General features: G+C 43.4%; 1 protein-coding gene across 1 annotated transcript in view; it reads left to right on the top strand.

Annotated features, from left to right (window-relative positions):
- Positions 1 to 26,553, top strand: part of BOK (BCL2 family apoptosis regulator BOK) — a 78,231-nt gene that overhangs the window by 31,879 nt on the left and 19,799 nt on the right. The window contains exons 5-7 of the mRNA XM_073581188.1: positions 11,050 to 11,364; positions 15,568 to 15,696; positions 20,355 to 20,518. Coding sequence (XP_073437289.1) covers positions 11,139 to 11,364; positions 15,568 to 15,696; positions 20,355 to 20,518 — 519 coding nt within the window. The 5' untranslated portion in view covers positions 11,050 to 11,138. The remainder of the gene's footprint in view (positions 1 to 11,049; positions 11,365 to 15,567; positions 15,697 to 20,354; positions 20,519 to 26,553) is intronic.

Genomic DNA, 26,553 nt, shown 5'->3' with positions numbered 1-26,553 from the left:
CACCATGTCAATGCTATCCATTCTGCAGTCCAGTGGGCGGTTCTATCAGTGACTGACAGCTATCACTGCATACACACACACATACAGTATAAAGCTGTCAGTCACTGATAGGAACACCCAAGGGACTGATAATCCCAGAAAGAGCAGAGGATTAAGTGCATAAAACACAAATTATACTGAATCTTTTCTCCCAAAGCTATATATCAGTCTGCTCTGCTCCCCTTGCTCTGTAACAGGGTGCCTGCAGAGTGGATGGCATTTACATGGTGACAGGTTCCCTTTAAGATGAGTGTTTTATGAGTCCATCTATAGATGAGATAGCTCATGAATCCATGTGTATTCAGTCTCTTCCAACCTACTTAGACTGACTGACAACTGCAGCTTGTATTGATCAGTGTGAGCTCTCAGCAGCAGGGAGGAGGGACACTGAGGAGCTGTCAATCAGGCAAGGGTGAGTGGAGTGTTATACAGCCATGCTGACATTGAGTTTCAAGGTGAATGAATTAGCCTCATCAGGTCTAAGAGATCTATTTAATTATGTATGCAGCTTTTATAGTGAAATCTGAAGACAGATCCACTTTAATGTAATCAAAAGTGTTCTCATTTACTGTCAGCAAAAAAATATCTAGAAGATGAGTAGGAAATAGTACACTAAGGGGAACTTCCCCTAAGTTAAATTTCAGCCATAACAAAGTTGTAAATTATAATGTAAATCTACACCTATTCACACCTGATTTTCTGGTACATGGGAGATCTGCCTAATTCGAGAAGCACAATTTATTAGCAGGTGTGTGACTCCTTAAACATTAGGTACATCCTGCTCCAGCAGTATTTTTATTAAAACCTGAGTATTGAATTCTGGTCCCTCCGTCAGGCGCAATAGATCTGACAGGCACACAGTAATTAGTTTCACTTCTCTCTCCTTGCCCACTTATCAGAAAACCCCACCCCTCCTAGTTATCTCCTGACTCTACAGGCTCTGTGAACCCTGATATCACAGTGACTCAGCAGACCTTCTAGTGAGCAGATATCAACACTTTGGCTTCTCAGGCACATTGCGCCTGATTTCAACACAAATTGAAAGGTTAGTATTTTCTTTTTTTATTCATCACGATTGTGTATTTAGCTTGTTTTATGAAGGATTAATGCTAAGTTAGTGTACATAAGTACTGTTTTCTTAGACAAAAGGAGGGTGGCTTCTAAGGCACATTGCGCCCTAACACATACTCTTTCTCTCTTGCTTCAGATTTTCTGCTGCAATGGCCAGAAAACAGTATGATTCATCTAAACCCCTTCATTTAGAAGAAATGAAGATTTTTTTGTTAGAAGATGATGAGGAAGAACCAGCAGTAACTGAGGATTTAGAGGAATCTAGTGACATTTCATCTGAAGATGAGGTAGCAGAATGTAACACCGATTCTGGAACAGAGCAGGATGGTGATGACACTGATACAGAGGAAACAGACACAGATCTAGCTTATTATTTGGGCAAAGATAAAAATACAAAGGACGTCCCAAGGACGTTCCAGAACAAACACCGACTCTACCACCTTCTAAAAGACGCAGTTGTACTACCTGCTCATTTGTATCTGGTTTCAAAAGGCTTTCTAAATATGACTGCAAAATATGTAAAGAATCAATCTGCCTTTCCCATGCAACTTTCGTCTGCCAGCCTTGCTTTTCTAAGTGTACCTGTGCTGCTTCTGCTGCAATTGAAACCACTGAAGATGAGTAGAAAATAATTAAGTAACATCTAAGTGCAATATCCTTTAAGTTTTTTTCCATAATTTTATATTTAAGCAATAGTTAAGTAAAGATAACTGGAGCCTATTTGGCGGTACTACCGAAAAGTGGTACTTTTAGTTTTAATAAGTTTATGGTTAATAAATGGTTTTTTTTGCATCTGATTTGGTGTAATCTCTTTTAATACATTCCTATGAAGGTCACTGACTACTTCTATAGTCCTGAAATTGAAATATGTAGCTACTATAGGTGGTTTTCTGACCTGTGCTTGTCAGGCACATTGCGCATGAACTGAGGAGAATCTATATTGCGCCTGACGGAGGGTTAATAAGTTTCCTCCAAAGTTAATGGGTTTCATATGCAATGATGAAGCTTTATTTAAATACATCTGAAGAATTCTTTTAAATGTCTGGTTTGATCAATTCTCTATTAAAACAGAGACAAAATGACCACACTGGATTTGGGTAGTTGAAACTTCTAAAAAATGTAAAAAAGTAATGAAGAGGTAGCCGCTCTGGCAAAAAGGCTGGAGACCATTCAAACAGCTGATTGTACTAATCCGGTACTAATGCATCTTAAAGGGAATCTATAATCGGGTTATTGCTACCTCATTTGAGAGCAGCCTGATGTAGGCACAGAGATGCTGAATCCAACAATGTATCACTTAGATTACTGGGTGCAGCCGTTCTCACACAATCAGAGCTTTTAGATTTAGAATGAAGCGGAGCTGAGAAAGCTAGCCCTGCCCACATTAGGATCTATATGTACAAAGTTCATAGACGGTGAGCTCCTAAGTTACCAGACCAATCCGGCAATGTTAATCTCTTAGTGATAAATCATTCATAATTAGTAAACAGCAGCACTTTGCACTTTGACAAGTGACACCTCCCTGAATTCATTGTTTCAGCCTCTATCTCCTGCTGTCTTCAGATTACCTAGCAAAAACCTGCTGACAGATTCCCTTTAAGGACATTGTGTGAATTTAAAAAAAACAAAACCTTTAAATTTAGGGCAAACATATACAATTTAGCCTTAAACCAAATCCAGGGGCATAACTAGAACTGATTGGGCCCCATAGCAAACTTTTAAACGGGGCCCCCTCAAAGACACACCCCCTTCAAGACATTCCCAGAGGTCCATGCGGCAGGCAGCTCTGCAGAGAGCTAATAGACAGCGAGGGCTCAGGGAAGGGGCGGGACTGAATTAGTCTGAAGCAATACATTCTGTGACTGGCTGCAGTCAGGGAGGCGGGCCCAATATGTGCTTCGCTCCGCACAGCAGGCACAGAAATGCAGTGTAGGCTGCGAAATCATAGTGTACATTTTTTTCCGCCGGGGCCCCGGATCCCCTACACTACACTCACCGGGCCGACGGGCCCCCAAGACAGCGTTGGCCACCCACAGCACCCGCCGGAGCGCCACAGTAATGTACTTAATTAAATTGCACTACCGGATAGCACAGGGGTGGACACTGACAGCTTGGGGCCCCTGTGCAAGAAATGTGTCTGGGCCCCCCTCCTTTTATGGCATCAAAGCTATATATATATATACTGTATATATATATATATATATATATATATATATAGATATTATATAGCCACACACATACATGTATATATATTACATAGTCTCCTTTATTATGTATATTGCTGTCCCTTACACAGTGCCCTCTCTTATGTACAGTACCGTCTCTTACATATTGAATTATATAGAGACCTGTTTTTTATTACATACCATCCTATCTTGTTAGCTGAATAATGCAATGATGGCTAATGGAGCATGGGAAAGCTTCCTTTCTAATGGAGGAGCCGATGGACTGGTAGTTTGGTCACCGGCTGCTCCATCAGCAGTCATTTTATATCTAACAAGAGAGGGGACTATGTAATAAAAGAGGGCACTGTAAATAACAAAATTAACAAGAATACACTATGTAAGAGACAGCACTATATATAACAGCAGGGGAAGCTATATAATAAGGGACGGCACCATATATAACTAGAGAGGATGGTACGGAATAAGGGACGTGTTATACATAATAAAAGAGGAAACTATGTAACTAAGGGTGGTGTTATACAGAATTAGTGAGTCTACTTTATACTTAGGGACTGTGTTAGACATAGTGAGTACACTATATACTAAGGGACTGTGTTAGACATAATAAGTGATAATGTCTTCCTCCACCTCCCCCTGTTCCTAAGGCCATTATAAGTCCCCCTTCCTAACATCCCAATCCCCCACACCCCTCATTGTCCTCCTCCCCTCGCATCCCATTATTGTCATCTCCCCCACCCCATCATTGCCCTCTTCACCACCTCCATCATTTTCTTCTCCCCCACCACTATCTTTGCTTTCTCCCCCACCACTCCCATCATTGCCCATTCCACCACCTCCATCATTTCCTCCTCGTCCACCACCCCCATTATTGCCCTTTCCACCACCACGAGTGCATTCTCCCCCACCACCCCATCATCATTTATTTTTCCCCACCACCCCATCATTGCCTTCTCTCCATCACCCCCATCATTGCCTTCTCCTCATCACTCCCATCATTGCCTTCTCCATTATCCCATCACTGCCTTCTCCCCATCACTCCCATCATTGCCTGCTCCATCACCCCATCACTCCCGTCATTGCCTTCCCCCATCACTCCCATCATTGCCTTCTCCATCACCCCATCACTGCCTTCTCCCCATCACTTCCATCATTGCCTACTCCCATCATTGCCTGCTCCATCACCCCATCACTCCTATCATTGCCTTCTCCCCATCACTTCCATCATTGCCTGCTCCATCACCCCCATCATTGCCTCCTCCATCATCCCATCACTCCCATCATTGCCTTCTCCCCATCATTGCCTGCTCCATCACCCCATCACTCCCATCATTGCCTTCTCCTCACCACTCCCTTCTCTCCATCACTCCCATCATTGCCTTCTCCCCATCACTCCCTTCTCTCCATAACTCCCATCATTGCCTTCTCCCCATCAATGCTTTCTTTCCATCACCCCCCATGGCCTTCTCTTCTCCCATCACCCCGGGCATCATGGCCTCCTCTCCTCATCACAGTCTTCTCATATCCGCATCTCCTCCAGGGCCAGGCTAACCTACACACACACGGAAACACAGACACACACAGACACACACAGACATACACACAGACAGAAATACACATATACATACAGACATACATATACACACACATACACACAGACATACACACATACATACACACACACATACACACACAGACATACACATATACATACACACACAGACATACATACACACACATACACACAGACACACACATACATAAACACACATACATACAGACATACACACACATACACACAGACACAAACACATATACATATACACACATACATACACACACATACATACACACATACATACACACAGACACACACATACATAAACACACATACATACAGACATACACACACATACACACAGACACAAACACATATACATATACACACATACACACACATATACATACATACACACATACATACACACACAGACATACACACACATACACAAACATACACACATACATACACACACAGACACACACAGACATACACACAGACATACAGACACAGACATACACACATACATACACACACAGACATACAGACACAGACATACACACACATACATACAGACATACACACATACATACACAAACATACACACATACATACACACACACATACACAGACATACACACAGACATACACACATACATACAGACATACACACACAGACACACACATACATACACACACAGACATACACACATACATACATACAGACACACATACATACACACACAGACATACACACACATCCAAATATAAACACATACACACACAGACATACACACAGACACACAGACATACACACAGACATTCACACATACATCATACACACATACATACACACATACACACACAAGTGACTGACTGACCTGCGGCTGCAGCCACTGTCCAGCCGCGCCACAGGCACAGTGAATGAGACAGTCTGTCTCCTCCTCTCTTCTCCCACAGCAGCAGCGCAGCACAGCGTGACTGACGCTGATATCATCTCACCTCAAGGCTGGCTCCTCTCCTCCTTGCGCCTGACGCTCCACATGGCTAATTTGAATAATTAGCCATGTGGTGCTGGAGGGCCCCCCTCTCCCCTGGGGCCCCCGAGCCGTGCAATGCACAGGCTGCACGGGCGGTAGGTCCGCCCCTGGGGTAGCGCCGATTGGAGTCGGGGACCCGGGCCCCTATATGGGCCGGGCCCCAAAGCAACCGCTTCGGCTGCTACCCCGGTAGTTACGCCAGTGACCAAATCTATGAAGCTTTACAAGTCTGTAAAGTGTCGCTTACATGAACACCGTTACATTTTACTAGGTCAGAGTTGCAGCCTGCTGCCTATGACAGTATGACTAGTAGATAGCACCAGTATGGGCCACATGCTTGCAGACTCTCTAGCGCCTCTGCATAGTATGACATGTATAAAAGGACGTCTGCTACAGTTTTATAGAGATGGTGTAGTTAGATGCCCACAGAAAGGGTAAATAGGTTCTTAAGTTATTGTTGCTCGTGGACCATCTTTGGCCTCATATAAAATGGGTGGAAATTTTGGATCTTAAATGTGTTGCCTAATCTGTTAAAGCAACAAAAAAAGTTTCATTTTCAAGACTATAGGCCAGTGCACAATCTGTGGCCCAAGGGCCGCATGCGTCCCTCAATGCCTTTCTGTACAAAGCTCATCTATTCCATCATAGACATTCCTGGTGGGTGACTGTTCTTGTGTATGTTCCATATTAGAGAGTAGGAGAGTGTTAAAGGGGTTGTTCACTACTATAAAACAAAAACACCTGTACTCAGCTCCCATGCTGGCTCTTTTTCAGCGGTGTCAGCAGTTGCATTGCTGGGGCTCTCATGCGGTCGTTATGACACGTGATCCCTGCACCCAATCAGCACTGGTGTCACTGTCCTCGCTTACGGTAAAACTACAGAAGTGGCCATGTATGAGTGCTGCCATAATCATTGTCAATTATGGGTGAAGGGAAACACTCGACGGTGCCATTGCCTTACATAAACTGCAATGGAGAAAGCTGAATCCATGATCTCTTCCATTATGGATTGTGAATGGAAGAGTAGAGGACCTCCATCCTTCCGATATCTGAGAGTCCTAAAAATGAAATCTGCATCTAATAGATATTTATTTTGTGATGTGTATGATGCTGCATTGCGGCCCACGGGGGTTGTTCAATATGACAATGTGGCCCTCAAGACCAAGAGTGATTGTGCACCACTGCTATAGGCAGTAAGAATGACAGGGGTTAAATATGACCATGAAAGTCTGTTGAGGTATTTCAAGTATCTTGTAGGGCAATTTGCTAAGTGAACTATAGACCAGGGTGAAAAATACTGAGGCAGCGCTGACAGTTTGACATAAACACTTACATTTCCCAGAACACGGACAATCCAAAAATAACTGATAGATTTGAGTTCCTCCTGTCAGCTGCTGCCTCAAGTACTGAGAGAGAAGAGCCCTTAATGGAGGTAAAAATCGGGTCATGGTGGTGGCGAGGCCATGGTTCTCAGCAAAGTAGAGATGCTAAGTACATACGATTGGGTGGACATAACACAATGGTTATCGTGATAGACATACTGATATCTTTAAGATATTTGTAAGCTGTTTCCAGTCATCTCCGTATATTAGGACACATGATGGCTCCCAACAACCAATATCTTCAGACGTTTTCTGAGGGGCCAAGACATAAAGCAGTTGACTACAGTGACTGAACAGTTACAAGGTTTTCTCAATATAATTTTTGGGGATATTTTTTGCAATTGCCACCAACATTATTTATTTTATATTGTGGACATATTAGTGTCTGAAATTGCTCATTAAAAAAAATCAATTGATTTTGCGCTGATTATTTTGGCTGCGTGGTTTTGCCGGTGAAACTTCTGCTCCTCCTCAAAAATCAAGCGGTTGAAATTGCCTCTACTATCAAACATCTAAAAATTGGGAAGGCCCCAGGCCCTTATGGGCTAACGGCACTATATTATAAAAATTTTTCAACAATACTGACTAAACATACTGTAATAGCATGTTAACAGGTCAGCCAATGCCACCAGAATTCTATACAGCACATATTGCAGTATTGCAGTTATTCCAAAGCAACAGAGGGATCCTTTACTCACCAAGAACTACAGACCTATTTCTCTATTAAATCTAGATCTTAAGATATTCTCATCCATAATAGCCAATAGGATCAATAAATGTTTACCCAGCCTCATTCACAAAGATCAGGTCGGATTTATCCCAACAAGACAGGCCCTGGATAATATTCGCAGGAATCTAAATCTTATTCATACCGCCAACAAACAAAAATCTCCCTTGGTCCTGTTGACTTTAGATATAGAAAAGGCTTTTGACACTGTCATCTGGCCATATATGTTCCATATACTGTATAAAATGGGGATTTTGCAACAATTAATTGACTCACTTAAGCTCCTCTATAATAACCCAGTGGCTTACTTGAAGTTACCTTCGATCACACCCAAACCAATAGCAGGGGAACCAGGCAGGGGTGCCCTCTGTCCCCTGCCCTATTCGCTATGGTGATGGAACCACTGGCTCAAAAGATCCGCCTACACCCCGACATAGTGGGCCAAAATGTGGGTAAACATGAATACAAGGTCAGTCTTTTTGCCGACGACCTCCTATTAACTTTAAAGAATCCTCACGTATCGCTACCTAATCTCATAAAAACACTTAATCATTTTGAGGAGGTCTCTGGACTTAAGGTTAATATGGATAAATCAGAGATTATGTTCCTGAATATTTCACCTACGGTTCAAGCTTCCATACTAAGTAATTTTCATTTCCGACACGCAAAGCAACATATCACTTATTTAGGAATTAAACTTACAACGTCCAAATCCACTCTATTTAAATATAACTTTGCCCCTCTCCTTCATAAATTACCGCAAACTCTTTCAAAATGGTCTTCCCCATCCCTTTCTTTTTTGGGAAGGATCCACTCAGTAAAAATGGTTACATTGCCTCAATTTCTATGTTGATTCCGATCCCTGCCTATTCCGATACCTCAACTGACATTTAAAATGAAAAAACTCACACATTCTGCGCTTTATTTGGAACAATAAGAAACCCCGTATATCTCAGTATACCTTGTTTAGACACAAAAGACAAGGAGGACTCTCACTACCGAATTTTGCTCTCTACTATAAGGCGGCCCAGATTGCTCAATTGGCAGCAGTGAACGCTGGACAGCAGGCACCTATCTGGCCACAAATAGAAAACTCTCACATAGCACCTTACACCTTGGAAAGTCTGATTTGGGCCATGGGACCTTTACCCAAAGATATGGATATACACTCGCCATACACCTCTCATTCACTACGTGTATGGAGAACCAATAGATTTCAATTTGCATTGCAGTCTCAACCATCTCCACTTTTAAAATTGTTCAACAATCCCATGTTTCCGCCAAGGGTAGCGTCAAGGAATCACACATGGTGGAAACAAAATAAATTCATTAGGCTGCAAAATTTATCTACTCGCTTTAAACTAATGCCAAAACAAGACCATCACAAAACATCAAGTACCAAGGTCTGAAATTTTTAGGTTAGAACAAATTTTCCATTTTTTACAAAAATTAACTACAAACTTAGCGGACTCTAAACCTACATCTTATTAACTAAAATGTCTATATGACCCACTGGGAAATGGTCTTATATCCTATCTTTACTCTATATTTCTACAACCTAGGGAGTGCTTGAAAATGAAGGTTATGGAACAATGGGAGGAAGATTTACAAATCTCCCTTACACCTCAAAGGTGGTACAAATGCTATGAAAATATAGTAAAAGGTAGTAATCAAGTTTCACTCACTGATATGTCCCTTAAATTGTTTCACAGAATACATTCCCAGTTTCCTACACAGCGTTTAGCATACGGTACCTGGCAATTGTTTCAGGGGTTGCGCTGATGACGGAGACACACTCCACATATGGTGGACATGCCCAATAGTGAAGTCTCTCTGGAAAGAAGTCATAAAATTAATCAACACTGTCCTGAATAAGAAACTACTACTAACACCGACTGTGTTACTTCTAGGGGACAGACCAATCCATGCCAATAACAAAAGGTGCCGACTTATTGATTTTATTACTATGGAAACTAGAAACCACATAGCCAGTAAATGGAAAACTAATACGTTGTCAATATTACAGGTGAAAAAACGAGTTGACCTAATGATGCTGTATGAAAAAATAGAAGCCATTAGATCTGACTCTTTTGATGTTTTCAGAGGTATATGGGAACCTTGGATCCAGGCGCAAAACAATGATGATCTCCCTAGAATGATATCCCTATCCATGTAATATATAAATATAGTTATTATCACTGTTGAACATAGGACATGAAACAAATGTTACACTATTTCTTAATAACAGCATTCATTGTCCATCCCCCCTCTTTCCCCCTTCCCCATTAACTCTAACTTAGGCTAGTTTCAAACTAGCGCATTTTACATGCAGCGCATGGCGCCGCTAAGCCCCGCCCCCTGCCCGCCCCGTCCGGTCATTAGCGCCTACAATCGCACATGGCTGCATGCGAGCTGCACACCCTATCTTTAGCATAGGGTGCGCTGGCTGTGCACTAGTAGGATTTTTGCGTGCGCTGCGCACTTTTGAAGGTGCGCCAAGCGCACCAAAATGCAACATGGTGCGTTCGTCGCACACCGGCGCACCTTCAAAAAGTGCGCAGCACATGCAAAAATCCTACTAGCGCACGGCCAGCGCACCCTATGCTAAAGATAGGGTGCGCAGATCGCATGCAGTTGTGTGCGATAGTAGGAGGAAATGACCAGACGGGGCGGACAGGGGGCGGGGCTTAGCGGTGCCGTGCACTGCATGTAAAATACGCTAGTCTGAAAGCAGCCTAAGTTGTGTTAAGCCTGTTATTCTATAGTTTTATAAAGCTAAGACTATGATAATAAGGATATTGTATATTTTTCCATTTATCCTCTCACATATGTCCCCCTGCGAGGGGACCCTTGTGCTTTGATATCAATGTCTTTCATGTTAAAAGATATTCATGTTTGCAATAAAATCGTTGAAACTAAAAATCAAGCGGTTACTTGTTAAATAATCAGAAAACTGTAGCGGCCGTCGGATTTCAGCCCCATCGTGGCTTTCTCACTACTGTTATATGTCTAAGACTGATGGAGACACTTTTGTTTGTTTCTTTAGGTTTCATTTGGATAAGATGCTTGATCCAAAGCCATGGACTACATATGAATGAAGGCTGAACATAAAGTCTTCCTTTGTGCTCTCTAAAAATGGAGATGCTACGTCGTTCATCTGTGTTTGCTGCAGAAGTTTTAGAGGTTTTCGACAGGTCCCCCACAGATAAAGAGCTGGTAGCACAGGGCAAAGCTTTATGCAGAGACTATATACAGGCCCGACTTCAGCGTTCTGGCCTTGGATGGAGCAAACCAGAACATGGCATCTCTTCTACAGCAAGTGGGCGTATGGCGGAGGTATCTGTAACCTTCCTGAGACTTGGTAGGTATTCTTTAATAATGGGATGCCTGTTATGTTTAATGGAAAAAGGCTTGGCTATCAGGGGAGACTTACCAAAACTTGTCTAGGAAATGTAGTAGCAGTTGCCCACTGCAGCCAGTCAGAAAAAAAAATCTGAAAAAATTGAGTTGATATTTGGTTTGCTGCTTTAGGCAATTGGTTCTTTTTTACCCCCAAGTTTCAATATATCTCTACCATTATCTCAGTCTCTTCCGGAAAAATAGTTTTTCTAAAGAGGCACACTTTTACTACCATAGTCAGTGAGCTTATACGTTGGCACAAGGAGTCCCTGTAGCGCTGTATCACACGTTATGGCATCTTCGTCTGCATGCAATTACACATGCCATATTTTTTTTACTGATTCCCTATCAATTCTACATAAAAAAATCCCTCCATGTGCACATGGTCCTTGCCTCCTCTTATTCTTTCTATTATCAACAGACAAAGAATATCCAGATCTAACATCCACAGAATATACTGACAACTACATGGTCAATGTCTTGTACAACCTGTTCTTTGGTTTCCTTAAATTTTTCACTGTTGACCCTCAGAAGTCTTCTAATTCTAAAAAATGATGGGTATCTAGGAAAATTAGCAGACTGTCTTGGAAAATGCAGCATATCTTCACCCAACCTAACATCTTACGCGCCTTCTTTCTCTTTATGGCTCTCTACGTGACTATGTTTTGCTTATCCAATGGGACATAAACCAGACACCTGTCCGAGGTTGATTCAGTTCATGTTTGTGCATATTTTCTACAGGATATTAAAGTTTATGTTCATACATTCAACCTTTAGTCTTAACAATGTTTCTTGGTATCAGCCATGTCCTCAAGCCTCTCATAATATACAGTACATACAACTGTTTTGTGGATGAGGAGAACATTTCAGCCCCGTTATGAATATACGGACTTTACAGATTTCTACCTACCCACATAGACTAAGGCCAGGTTCAGAAGGCAGTTGAAAACTCACGTAATTCACATCCATAAATTGCAGATGTGACTAGCTCCGTGTGCAGCAGCTACCTACCATTTACATGGACCAAAGTTGTGCATGGTGTGATTTTTATCACACAGACCATAAGTCCACATGGAAAATTGGCCATGTACACAGGCACCTTGGCTATAATGGGTGCATATTCTCTCTGTGTGCTATGCACCCATCAGTATAATATGTTTGTCTGGACGAGCCCTAAGGTCAATTTCAAACAAGAGCAGAACATCCACAAATCCTGACCCGTTGATGCGTCTGAAGACACGAATTGACAGCCTCATAGTTGTGGTCAATCGACCTACAGTTGGTTCCGGACTAGAAGCCGTAGTACAGGTACAGAAATACATCCATATTACACTCAAGAAAACAGGGCTTTAAATAGCTTACAGTAAAATTCCTGGTTTTCTCAAATCACGTAATATTTTCCTCAAGTGAATATAAAGCAAACAGATGGAATTCATTAAGCTTCAATGAGCAATCACTGGGCAATTTCCATGTGATAAACTTAAAAGGGTTTTCCCACGAACAAAAGTTGATTTTACTCAATAGATCTTGGAATAATAATAATTTTCACAATTGGATGTGTTAAATAAAATGTTCCTGTGCTGAGATAATCTTATAAATGTGCGCCTGCTACATACTGTGTAATGGCTGTGCCTGACTGTACAGGAACATGGTCTGATCATACCACATTTCCTGGGCAGGGGAGGAAGCAAAAGAGAGGATACAGACAGGACAGTATGGGATCACAGCTGATTCTTTTTGTGAGGTAAAACATTTCACTGCTTTTTTTGCTTCAAATAAAGAATAATTTGCGATTCCATGCCATAATGACTATATACTTTCTACCCCGCCCAGGAGCTGTGGTATGATCAGCCCATGTTCCTGTACGGTCAGACACGGCCATTACACAGTACACAGCAGGGGAACATTTGTAAGATTATCTCAGCACAGGAACATTTTATTTAAAGCGACCCTGTCGGCAGGATTTTGCTCAGTAACCTACAGAAACTGTCATGTTGCCGCTGTTATATGGATTAAAATGATACCTGGGGTGAAGAAATCCATCTTGTGGTTCTTGTGCAATTGGTGTTAGAAGTATTCAGCTAATGATATGCTCGTGCTCTGAGGCCGGTCTGTAGGCAGAGTCTTATCTGCTTGCTCTAAAGGTACTGTCACACTAGCGATGCACCAGCGATCCCGACAACGATATGACCCGTTCAGGATCGCTGGTGCATCGCTAAGTGGTCGCTAGTGAGCTGCCACACAGGCAGATCTCACCAGCAACATAGCAGCGGTCGGGGGTCGCTACTTACCTGTCAGACGAGGTGATGAAGACGTCCTCCCGCCCGCGTCCACGCGTCGCTCGTCGCCACAGCAGGAAGCTAACGACGAGAAACGGCCCAGGATGTTCTCGCGCGATCAGCGATAACCAGCGGGGGAGCCGGTCGGAGGTAAGTATCACACATAGCGATATCGCTAGCAATATCGCTGCTGCGTCACAAAATCAGTGACATTATAGCGATATTATAGCAATATCGCTTAGTGTGACGGGCCCAGAGAAACCATGGAAAGACCAAGGAGAGACCTGCACACAGGCCGAAGCACAGTCTGTCTCTATGATGAGGAACATGTTTGAGCTTTGGGGCGGCCTGTGGGCAGATCTTTCCTTGGATTCTCTGGCTTAGAGCAGGAAGACAAGAGATTTTTTTTTATTTTATTTTATATGGAGTCTACATTGTTTCTCCAAGCAGGGGACAACCCATTTAAGGTTTGTATTGCTTCACCAAAAAAATTCTTAGTACAAAAAGTCTAGGACCCCAATTCATCATACACATTTTGTCGGAATTCTGGCATAAAACTGTTTGAAATTTAGCAAAATGTTTTCGCAACTCACAGTTACACCAATCCTGGATATTTTAGCTAACTTTTTGAAAAGTGGACGGAGCTTAGAAGGAGGCGCAGTGAACAAGTTTAACAAAATTTACAACACAAAAGCGGCATATATTGCGATAGAGATGTACTCCATTTGCTGATTGGAGTAAACATTTCTGGCGGTGCAGCATGACTAAGGGTGTGTGCACACGCTGCGGATTCTGCTGCGGTTCCGCAGGAACCTGTACAGTACCTTTATAGCCTATGGAAAACAAAAACTGCAGTGCAGACGGTGCGGATTTTTCCGCGCAGTTTTGCTGCGGTTCTCAATCCGCAGAAAGAATTGACATGTCAATTCTTTCTGCGGATTCCGCTGCGGTTTGCCATCTCCTCCATTGAGGAGATGAAAAACCGCAGGGCAGAATCGCAGAGCAATCCGCAGGTAAAACCGCAGGTCTTTTGACCTGCAGACTTACCTGCGGATTTTACAAAATCCGCGTGGCCAAATCTGCACCCCAATCCGCAGCGTGTGCATGTACCCTTAAAGTTACATCAAATTCATTAAGAGGTGTACATGCACGCCTCTTTAGAAATGTGGCACATCTTACTCCAGTGCACTCTTCTTCAAGACTGGGGTACAAAACATCAGTCTTCTAGGCCATAAAGTAATCCTAAGCTTACAGCCCCTTGTCCACAGGAAGATGTGTTGCTGTGAATGATGATTTTTTAAGAAGGCTTAAGACTAATGTGAACCAATGAAGAAGTGTTTTGCTTGTTCTTTATGTGATTCGATAGTTTGTTTTCGCTGCCCTATTTTCGGGAAATGAGAGTTCCTAACAATGTTTGCTCTCTATATTCGCCAAGTGTAACTGGAACTCAATATGACAATTTAAGGAATTACAGATAATCCCAATGTACATGCTTCATTTATTTCATGAAAAGTCCAAAAACCTGAGATGTAGGAACAAACAGGATAGGGACTCTGCCTGATACATATGCACATAAAATCAGATCACAACCAGTGACCACAAATTTCAGTCTCCTTCACCCTTGAGTATATCACATAGTACTGAATAGCACATTGGGACTAATCACATAAAAAGGGAAATTCCATATATTGAAAGTTATTACCTACCCATATAGGATAAGTAATAGCTGGTAGATCGGTAGAGGTCTGAACAATCGGATCCCAACAGATCCTAAGAACGGGGCTCTGAAATCCTTTTAGAACTTCAGGAGAAAAGTATTTGTTTGCAGCTACATCGTATTGAGACAAAAGTTTAGAACTAACTATTTCTCATTATTGATATTGCAGGGGATGAGCTTGAATATATGAGGCCAGCTGTATACCGGAACATTGCCCGTCAGCTGAACATCTCCCTCGCCTCCGAGTCTGTCCTGTCCGATGCTTTCCTGGCAGTTGCTGCAGAGATTTTCTCAGCAGGTAGTAGAGCTGGAAAATGTACATGTGCTATTCTCAGAGTATTCCATATTACTACTACTTCAAGGGGTATTCTGTTCTCAGAAAATTAAGTTTATTTATAAACCGAAACATTCTGCATTTTCTTTACTTTATGTATTAATTCTTCATTTTTTACATTTTATTGGTTAGTTCAAAAGGTAATGCTAGATAGAGGAGGACTGACGTTGCCGCAATGCCTCTGAGAGATGCTGTGGTTTTTAAATTCATTGTTTTCATGCTTTTGCAGAGCATTCGTTACTATTACTACCCACAGGACTGCACACCCATTAAAATTTACCAGTTGGTTTTGCAGGTGAAACAGCTGTTCATTAGAGTGCCTGTTTAAAGGGAATATGTCAGCAGGCTTTTGCTATGTATTCTGAGAGCAGCATGATGTAAGGGTAAATACCCTTATTCCAGTGATGTAACACTTACTGGGCTGTGTTTTGATGTTTCACTAAAATCAGTGTTTTATCAGCGAGAGTTGTGATAAAATCAGAGTTTCTAGATGTAGCAGAGCTCAGAAAGCTAACCCCACCCACACCACAGCTTTCTGTGTACCTTGTCTATTGACAGTGAGCTGCTTATCACAGGGGGTGTAGTTGAACCAGGGCTCATGTGCACAGTGGCCAGGGCAGTGATAATATCCTGGTGCTAAAATATTCATTGTATGGAAATAACAGCACACAGCCTAATAAGTGACTCATTGCTGAAATCTGAGTCTCATCCTCTACATCATGCTACCCTCAGATTGCGTAGCAAAAGTCTGCTGACAAATTCCCTTTAATACAGTGCTCTTCTGATCTGTATTCCAAAGGAGATCCCTGACTGAGCCCGGCTTCTGTCCTAACATCATTCATCCTTTTCAGACATGCATAAACACGGTACAAAGATCTACATCTTTCCTGTATTCTAACAGAAACGCCAACGCAGAGCACTGTATTAATGTGAACCTCGTGGCTCCAGTCTCCGTGGTGCATGTCAATAGTTTTATGTTATTTTATATAATTGGTGTTAGCCATAAAAATGTAATTGCCTGTTAAATCGCTATCTAGGTATGTGATCTGAAGCACACACAGCGTTGTGCCGCACAGAGTCCTTGATTGTGACTTTCTGCCAGTCTGTAAAGTCAATCTACCAAATGGGTTATAGTCAGATGTTCATTTTATTTACAAAGTATTCCTGGGCATTGTGCCACATTCCAAAAGAGAGTTCAACAGTACGACATGTTGGATTTAAATAGATTACTGCAATGTATGCATGCAATATACAGGGCAGTAGTCACAGCTCAAGCGAATACTGAGGGATCGTGGGACTTTTTTTAATAAATGAAAAATCTAATGTAAGGAAATAGAGGCACGCATGCACAAATGCATTTTACGTACATACACACTCTCTATATCTATAGTAGCCTTACTAAATGCAGGCATGAACGGTTTCAACAGTACATAGAAAAAAGTCTACAGACATGTACAGCTGAAACCAGAAGTTTATGTACACTTTATAAAAACACACATGCATGTTTTTCTCAATATTTGACATGAAATCCGAAAAAAAATTTCCCGTTTTAGGTCAATTAGGATTACCATAATTATAAGACTGCGTTCACACGTTGTGGTTTTTTCGCGTTTTTGCAGCGGTTTTTAACGCGTGATTTAGCTACGAAAATGCAAAAAAACAGCATCCCATGCATTCCTATGGGATTCCGCAATAGTGTGCTAATGCTGCGGATTTTCCCGCGGTGGAATCGCATCGCGGAAAAATACGCAGCATGCTCATTATTTTGCGGAATCGCGGCGATTCCGCCCACATAGGAATGCATTGTTCTGCTTACTTTCCGCATGTGGCTGTGCACACCATGCGAAAAGTAAGAACATTTGCGGATGGTACCCACGGTCCGGAGGAGAGGAGACTGTCCTCCAGGGCCTGGGTACCATATCCCTGTAAAAAATAGAATTAAAATAAAAAAATCGGGTTATATTCACCTTCCGGCGTCCCCCGCAGCCTTACCGATGCTCCCGCCAACTCCTGTTCCTAGTAATGCCTTGCGGCAAGGACCTGTGATGACGTAGCGGTCTCACGAGACCGCTACAGTATCGTGAGACTGCTATGTCATCAAAGGTCTCGCAAGGCATTACTGGGAACGGGAGCATCGCAATGATCGGGAACTCTGCGCGGAACGCCAGAAGGTGAGAAACACACAATTTATTTTTTTTTATTATTTTTAACATGAGATCTTTTTACTACTGATGCTGCATAGGCGGCCTCAATAGTAAAAAGTTGGTCACACTCGCCAAACACTGTGTTTGACGAGTGTGACCAACCTGTCAATCAGTTCTCCAAGCGATGCTACAGATCACTTGGAAAACGCTAGCATTCTGCAAGCTAATTACACTTGCAAATCGCTAATTTTTCCACGGGAAAATCGCGGTAATTTAAAATGCGGTTTTCCCGCGGAATGGAATTCCGGAATACCCGCGGTAACTTCCGCGGGAGTTCCGCAATGTGTGCACTTAGCCTTAATATTTGCCAAATACCAGAATAATGAGAGAGAGAATGTTTTAAGGCATTTTTATTACTTACTGCAAAGTTAAAAGTTTACATACACTAAGATCACTATGCCTTTAAACAATTCTGGACTGCCATATGAAGAGATCATGTATTTTGAAGCTTCTGATTTTTTGGCAACATCTGAGTTAATTAGAGACACCTGTGGATGTATTTTAATGCACACCTGAAACACACTGCTTCTTTGTGTAGCATCATGGGAAAGTCTATAGAAATCAGCCAAGATATCAGGAAGAGAACTGTAGACTTGGACAAGTCTGGCTCATCCTTGGGTACAATTTCAAGATACTTGAAGGTGCCTTGTTCATCAGTACAAGGAAGTACAAACAAGATGGGCATGTCCAGCCATCATACCACTCAGGAAGGTGCCTCGTTCATCTTTACAAACAATTATACACAAATACAACATTTGACCCAAGTCATTCGGATTAAGGGCAATGGTACCAAATACTAATGAAATGTATGTAAACTTTTGACTTTGCAATAAGTAATAAACATGACTAAAACATTCTCTCTCTCTCGTTATTCTGGCATTTGGCAAATATTAATAATTGTGGTAATCCTAACTGACCTAAAATGGGAAAGGTTTATTCTGATTTCATGTCAGATATTGAGAAAATCATGCATATGTGTATTTCTATATAGTGTATGTAAACTTCTGGTGACAACTGTACATACGACACACATACAGAGTGCACATATTCACTGCATGCACAGATGGCATACAGGCACACTCATGGCACAGATACACTGCGATGTCTGTACATCAAAGTGTTGGGCACACTGATCCCAATGTGTACACTGCAGTCATAGAATGGTAGAGTTGGAAGGGACCTCCTGGACCATCTGGTCCAACCCCCTGCTCAAAGTAGGATTCACTAAGTCATCCCAGACAGATGTCTGTCCAGCCTCTGTTTGAAGTCTTCCATTGAAGGAGAACTCACCACCTTTTGTGGCAGGGCAGCGCGGGCAACATCATAGCGTAAAAATGATATATAACACTGTTGACTCCAGCACAATGTAATACGGGACACACATTTCTATCGTGTCAAAAGACATAAATACAACATATAGGTTAGGAATAGTGTTTAGCAATAGCAATGAGTGAACGTGCTCAGATAGGACGTTATCTGAAGATGCTCGGGTGCTAACCGAGTGTCTCGGCGTGCTCGTATATTATGTTCGAGTCCCCGTGCCTGCATGTCTTGTGGCTGTTTGACAGCTGCTACATATGCAGGAGTTACCTGTTTTTTAGCCATTTCCTGCATGTGTTGTGGTTGTCGAACAGCCACGAGACATGCAGCCGTGGGGATTCGACTCGAACATATTATTCGAGCACACCGAAGTCACTAGGTTAGCACACAAGCATGCTGAGATAACACCTTATCTGAGCGCATTCACTCATCACTATTTAGCAACACAAACATCAGATGAAACACTATAAAAGATATTTAAATATTACATCCACATTGTCCCAGCAGCAAAGAAGCCTAACTGCAGAATCCATATTCTGCACCTGTATTACCTAGATGTATCTGTATCATGGAACGAAGAAGTGCAAAAAAATACGATAAAATGCATGAAATAGCAATAATCTTACAAGTATAATGTCAATCCATGGAACACCCTAATCCAGGAATCTAAGGCAAGGTTCTTACAACAGCTGAAATATAAAAATGCCTTCACTCCTCCCTTCCGGTGATAACTCATGCAATTATCTGCCAGCGGGAGCATGTGCGCAAAGGGCTGTGTCAAATGGTGGTGGTGGCACCAACAAGTCATTTTGTCTCCCCGATTAATTAAAAATTGATGTTTAATTTTACAAGTGACTACCAATATCTAAAATTAACAATGATGTGATAAATGGCGAAAATCTCTTTTGTATAAAAGGCTAGTTAGTTTTATGAAACCATAGAAATGATTACGTCTGATTTCTGTCATTCTGTCATTCCCCTACTTACCGTACATCACCCACCGGGCATTATCAGACTGTATACATGGTCTCTTTGCTGGCACTTTGTTTTGTTTTTTTTAATGTATATTTCCAATTTATTTTTTCTTTGCTTCTGTAGGAATCACATGGGGTAAAGTGGTCTCACTGTATGCAGTGGCAGCTGGACTTGCAGTTGACTGTGTGAAACAGTCTCAGCCGGCGCTGGTTCTGACCATTGTGGACTGTCTAGGGGAATTTGTACGCAAGACTTTGGTCACTTGGCTGAAGCGAAGAGGAGGATGGGTAAATATATCATTTTTGTTAAATCTTCTACAGTTACTTCCATAATTCTGTTAAAGGGGTTGTCCACTATTAGGACAACCTCCTCTCACTCATAATGTTTGGCCCGCTTAAATTAAAAACCATGCCAGCGATGTCGGAGCTTGCGTTAACCGGAACTGACGTGAGGATGTTATGACACGTCAACCCTGAGCCCAATCAGCGCCTTCAGCCTTATAACAAATCAAGCGGAAGTGAGAGGCTACGGCAGCTCTCGTCTCCTGTTGATTACGGAAACTTCCAAAGGTGGGAGCAGTGATGCCAGCGCTGATGAGGCGCAGGGCTCACGTGTCTTAACAACCTCACGTGAGCACTGGGAACGCGAGCACCCACAACAGAACCGGTAGGTAGGTGAGTATAAGTGTTTTTATTTTATCGAGGCCAAACATTCTGAGTGAGAAGAGGTTGTCCGAGTAGTGGACAACCCTATTAAAGGCTTAGTTTCCTCCTGAGCATTCTCCCTGTAATCAACCTCACTCAAGTCCCTTCTGGAGGCCAGTCTTTTTGGGAAAGATCATGTCTGTGTCAAGAAGTCCACAATTCATCCAATTTCTGCATAACATGACTAGCATATCTCCTCTATGAGCTCTCTCTCTCTGGAAGAGTCCACGGATGAGTGTCATCTAGGTCCTTTTCAAGCCTGTTCTGGTCTGTTCTCCACCGCCCCTTGCTTATCCAGCTCACACTACATTTGGAAACTACATTAGATTCAACTATTTTTCATGCCGGCCTTGATCAGAGGGCGAGGTGTAGTGATGGGCTCCTAAGTCATTAAGAGGCGCCCACCATTTAAAGGGAACCTGTTACCTGATTTGACCGCTCTAAGATGCGGCCACTGCCCTTCAAGACTTATATACAGCATTCTATAATGATGTAGATAAGCCCCCGATCCGACCTGCAAAATAAGAAAAACAACTTTTGTTACACTTACCTGGGGGGGGGGGGAGTCCGGTACGGTCATGTCCGATGGGTGTTGCAGGTCCGGGTCCTCCCATCTTCTTGCGCCGCCGCCCTCCTGTTGCTTCATCACTCCCTGGCATCGCGCTCCTGCGCAGGCGTACTTCTCTGCCCTATTGAGGGCAGAGCAAAGTACTGCAGTGCGCAGGCGCTGTGCCTTTCTGAACTTTCCCGGTGCCTGCGTACTGCAGTAATGTGCACTGCCCTCAACAGTGCAGAGAAGTACGCCTGTGCAGGAGCACGATGCCCGGGGAGTGATGAAGCAAGCAGTAGGACGGCGTCGCAAGAAGATGAGAGGCCCCGGACTCAGACCTGAGACACCCATCGGACTGGACCACACCGGACGCCCCCTCCCCGGGAGAGTATAATAAAACTTATTATTCTTATCTTGCAGGTTGGACAGGGGGCTTATCTACAGCATTATAGAATACTATAGATAAGCCCTGAAAGGCAGTGGCCACATCTTATAGTGGCCAAAACAGGTGACAGGTTCCCTTTAATGAATCAGGCGCCTCACTACAAATCTTACTCCAGTCCCTTCTCATGAATTTAACTAACAGGTGTTGTCATTCCTCCCCCAACCCACCCACTTTGTTAGAGTTGGATGAAAATGGTGTGAAAATCCCAAAAGCTGCTAAGTTTTTGCTCAACTTCGTGTTACACAAAAATGTTGCACCTTTTTACACCAGAATCATTTGGGTTCTATACGATAGCCAAGTTGAAAAATCACTCTCATTAGGAAATGATAGGGGGCATTTATCAAGCTAAATACATGCTTTTTATGAATTTCACCATATTTATGTGTGTTATAGACACTTTTTGTGCCTTGTTTGACAGAGGGCGTAACTTGGCTAAAAAGCAGAAAGGGCAGTGTCCAAACATATAACTCCGCGCTCCAAAAAAATGCACAAATGTTTTGGTGAAAATTTCTGACACACACTAAACCAAATTATAAGCGATTAGACTTTACAGTGTAAAAATGCACCAGATTTACTAAACAGCGTCAACTCATATGGTAAATCTGGCACATTATAAGACTGTCTGGTCTAAGTTGCACTGTCTAAGAATAATTGATGAATTTACCGCAGCGTCTTTGTGCCTATTCTCTGTAGAGTTCATGTTGCAAGTGGAACAAGTCATTTTCATTATTAGCACTAATATATTACCCAGAAATTCTCCAACAAGGAGTATAAATAATGATGGACATTGCAGACAGTGATTGCCACAATGTTTTCTGGATCCCATAATTGCAGGTGATCATAGCTCCAGAGCAAACTGTTCTACTTCTCCAGCACAGGGACCCCCTGATCTTGTAGTAAGAGGACAAATTACTGTCTTTTCCCAGGTCGGTCAAGCCCGTATTAGGCTACTTTCACACATCAGGTTTTCGGCGTCAGGCGCGATCCGGCGTCGTGCCGGAATGCCGGATCCGGCAAATGTTTTGTAAAACCTGATGTGCCGGATCCGGTTTTCTGCCGGATCCGTCTTGTTCTTGACAGACAAAACCGGATCCGTCTCATCCGGTTCATCCGTTTTTCTATCCGTTTTTCGACGGATTACGCCGGATCCGGTTTTTAAAATTGACCCTCAAGGCAGAGTACACTGGGATGACAGAGTGTGAAAGATTTGTGCCCTAAACTTGTGTACCTTCTGTACCAACAGTATATACCTTTGCCAACCAAAGTTGGCTATCTTGTCATGGTCTTACTATTTTTAGCTTTAGGCCACAGGTGTGTACCTGGTTGTGTTTTATGCAAAGTATTTCACCTTTTAACAAAAGTTGTGTACATTGTTAGGAAATCACCAACAATAAACACAACTTTTTAGGTGAAATACTTTGCTTCAAACACAACCAGGAACACAACTGTGGCAAAAAGCTAAAATTTACCCACAGTTATACCTGGTTTTGAATACCTTTTTACCTTTGAAATACCCTGTATTTAACCTTTTTTTTAAACATAGTTCGCCGCAGAAAGAAAAGACAGACAACCATTGTGAAACGATAATTTAACTTTTATTTAAAAATTTTTTTTTTTTGTAAAATGTTTTTAAAGTGCAAAAAACTTTTTTAATAAAGGTTTTAAACCCAATGGGCATTTTTATTAAAAAACACACATTACAAATCTGTGTAGTGTGGGGTGGAAATACTGCTGGAGGGGCTGCGGGACACTTCGACACTGGGTGTGTGGAGAGAGGACTGGGATCGTGGTGGGGAAGGAACAGTTAGAGGTGAAGGTGTGGAAAAAACTACAGAATGGGTGGACATGTGGGAGGCAGAAGAGGTGGTGGGCGGTGGAGTGGAGGGTTGGGCAGGGACTGTAGGAGCAGATGATGTTGATGGAAAGTTGTATGGGGAAGGAGTTTGGTACGGGGAAGGAGTTTGGTATGGGGCAGGTTGCTGGAAGTGGGGAGATGTCTGGTACTGGGGAGGTTGCTGGTACTGGTGAGGTTGCTGGTATGTAATAGGAGGGGGAGGATGGAAAGTGGCTGGAGGGGGTGCAGATGTAATAGGAGGGGGAGGATGGAAAGTGGCTGGAGGGGGTGCAGATGTAATAGGAGGGGGAGGATGGAAAGTGGCTGGAGGGGGTGCAGGTGGAGGAACTACAGTGGTGGGAGGTGGAGGTTGGGAGGTAACCTGCTGTAGAGCACCGTGGCACGAATGCATTACATGCATCTGCTGGGTAGGAGATAGTGTTGCCATGCGCTCCACAACAGACCTGAAAAAGGTGTGGTTTGGCGAAGATCTTGCTTCTGAATGCATGGTTTGCAGAAGTGTCTTCACCTCCAGAATGCTGGAGTTGATCTGCTGAAAGCCTGCGGAGATTTGCTCTGACAAGACTTTTAGACAGTTCTGGAAAGATGCATTCAGATGCAAGAACTCTTGCGCATAACTCTTTTCCTGACCCCTCTGCCGCTGCCGCCCAGTACCCGCAGGTGTACTAGAGGTGGCAGGGGCAGAAGGGTGGGGTAAAGGGAAAGCGATCTCCTCACCAGCAGCTTCATGTAATGTAGGCGGCCACGATGCTCCTGTGCTGGTGGATGGGACAGATGGGTCGAATGTGTGGGAAGGCTGGGAAGGTGCAGATGTACCGGGGCGGTCGAAGTGTCCCTCGGTGCCGGTCTCCTCAGGGATCGCCTCAGAAGGGTCCAATCGTGCAGGCTCCCGAGTGCTGCTCACCGTGCTGTGGAATAAAGAGAAAAAAAAACAATTAAAATACTGACATGGTATGGCCCTGGCAGAAAAAAAAAAGTTACATCTAACATTTTTTTTCACATGTGGTGTGTAATATTTACCTTCTGGTGAGCATTGTTTCACGGAGGAACGACAGGGCTTGTGCGTACTTGTACTTGCTCCTGCGTCCTCCAGATCCACTCGGGGCCCGCATCTCTTTATTGAACTCCTTCTTGAAACGATCCCTCACAGACCGCCACCAATTCACAATTCTGTTCCCTGAAACGAGAAAGGAGTGGTTAGTATACAACATCAGTGTTTCACAAACTCCAGTCCTCATGGTCCCCAGGTGTCATGTTTTCAGGATTTCCATAGTAAATAGAAATCCTGAACACATGATCCGTGGGGACCACGAGGACTGGAGTTCGGGAAACACTGGTTTACATCAAGCAACCGTTACTGTATATACTTACGCTCTTTAATCTGGTCCCGAACATCGAGGTCCTCCCAGCGGCCCACAAGGAGTGAACAGATTTCCTCCCAGAGTCGTCGGGTAACGATAAGGTCAGCGTGGCGGCGGTCAGCCATATTCCAGAGCGGCTCCCTTTGTCTGACGAGATCGATGAGGTGGTCCACATCGAGTCCTCCATCCTCACCGTCAGAGTCGGGAGCACGCTGTGAAGGCTGTTAAAGAAAAAGACAAAAATAACATTAGCCTCCACAAAAGAAATGAAATAAAAAGTGCAAAAAAACAAAGCAAAAATATTTATACTTACACGCTGGTGACCGCCGCGTTGCTGTCGCCGACGACCCTGGGAGGCACTGCGAGGACCTCTTGGCCGAGCACCAGATTGGGAAGACTAGAGAAAAAAACAAAAAATGTTATGTCTTTGGATGTAGGCATTTGTTTGCTGTGTGTGGTCTGCAGAACATTGTTTTCTATGTGTTGTGTGTAGTGTGATGTTGTGTTTCTGCGTTTGATGCAAAAAACTTACCAATTGTAAGCCCACTCCAGGTGTCTGTCCACCCCTTCCTTCTTCTTCTGGGAGCTCCTCTTCATCTTGTGATTCCTGTTTTGAAATAAAAGGCAATGCATAGACATATATTACAGAGATGATGGATTTTGGAAATAAAAACTTACCGTCAAACGCTGACGATGCGAGGGAGGGCTCCCAGAAGAAGATGTGCTGTCCTGTTGATGGCCAGACTCCATGGCTGTGGGTATTGCTGCTGCTGTTGCTGCTGCCAGTGATGCCATTTCTGCTGCTGCTGCATCTCTTTGGCGGCTGTTGAATAAAGAGAAACAAAGGGCCAATGAATATCTTGATATTCCATGGCCCTAGTTTGGAGGAATGGGGGATTTGATAATTACCGTCTCTCATCTGCTGCTGGACTCCCCTCCTCAGCATGTTCCATTTGCTGCTCCATTTGGGGTAGTGCTGATGGTGCTGCTGCTGCAGATGTCTGCTGCCTTCTCCTGCTCCTGGTTCTTGGCTTGGGTGGCATGTTGGGTGTGGCTGAGGGTCCCATTGTCTTGCTTTTATATATCTCCTGTGGGCAGAGCTACTGAGCATGCTCAGACCAAAAAACCGGATCCGGCGCATTGCGGCGCTCATAGGCTTTCATTGTGTGAAAAAGCCGGACGCGCCGGATCCGGCGTGTCCGGCTTTTTCGCCGGAGACAAAAAACGTTACAGTAGCCGTTTTTTCCAGACACCGGATCGCGACACATTGCCGGATCCGGCGAAAACCGGATGAAACGCATGGCCATCCGGCGCGATCCGGCGCAAATGCAAGTCAATGGGGGGGGGGAAAACCGGATCCGGCATTGCATTTCGCCGGATCCGGTTTCTGTCAAAAGCGCCGGATCG

The sequence above is a fragment of the Dendrobates tinctorius genome, unplaced genomic scaffold, assembly GCF_039654945.1.
Source record: "Dendrobates tinctorius isolate UK_male_01 unplaced genomic scaffold, ASM3965494v1 ptg000069l, whole genome shotgun sequence".
In the NCBI taxonomy this organism is placed as follows: domain Eukaryota; kingdom Metazoa; phylum Chordata; class Amphibia; order Anura; family Dendrobatidae; genus Dendrobates; species Dendrobates tinctorius.
Note: the sequence above shows the minus strand (reverse complement) of the source record. Positions and strands in the feature narration are given on the sequence as shown.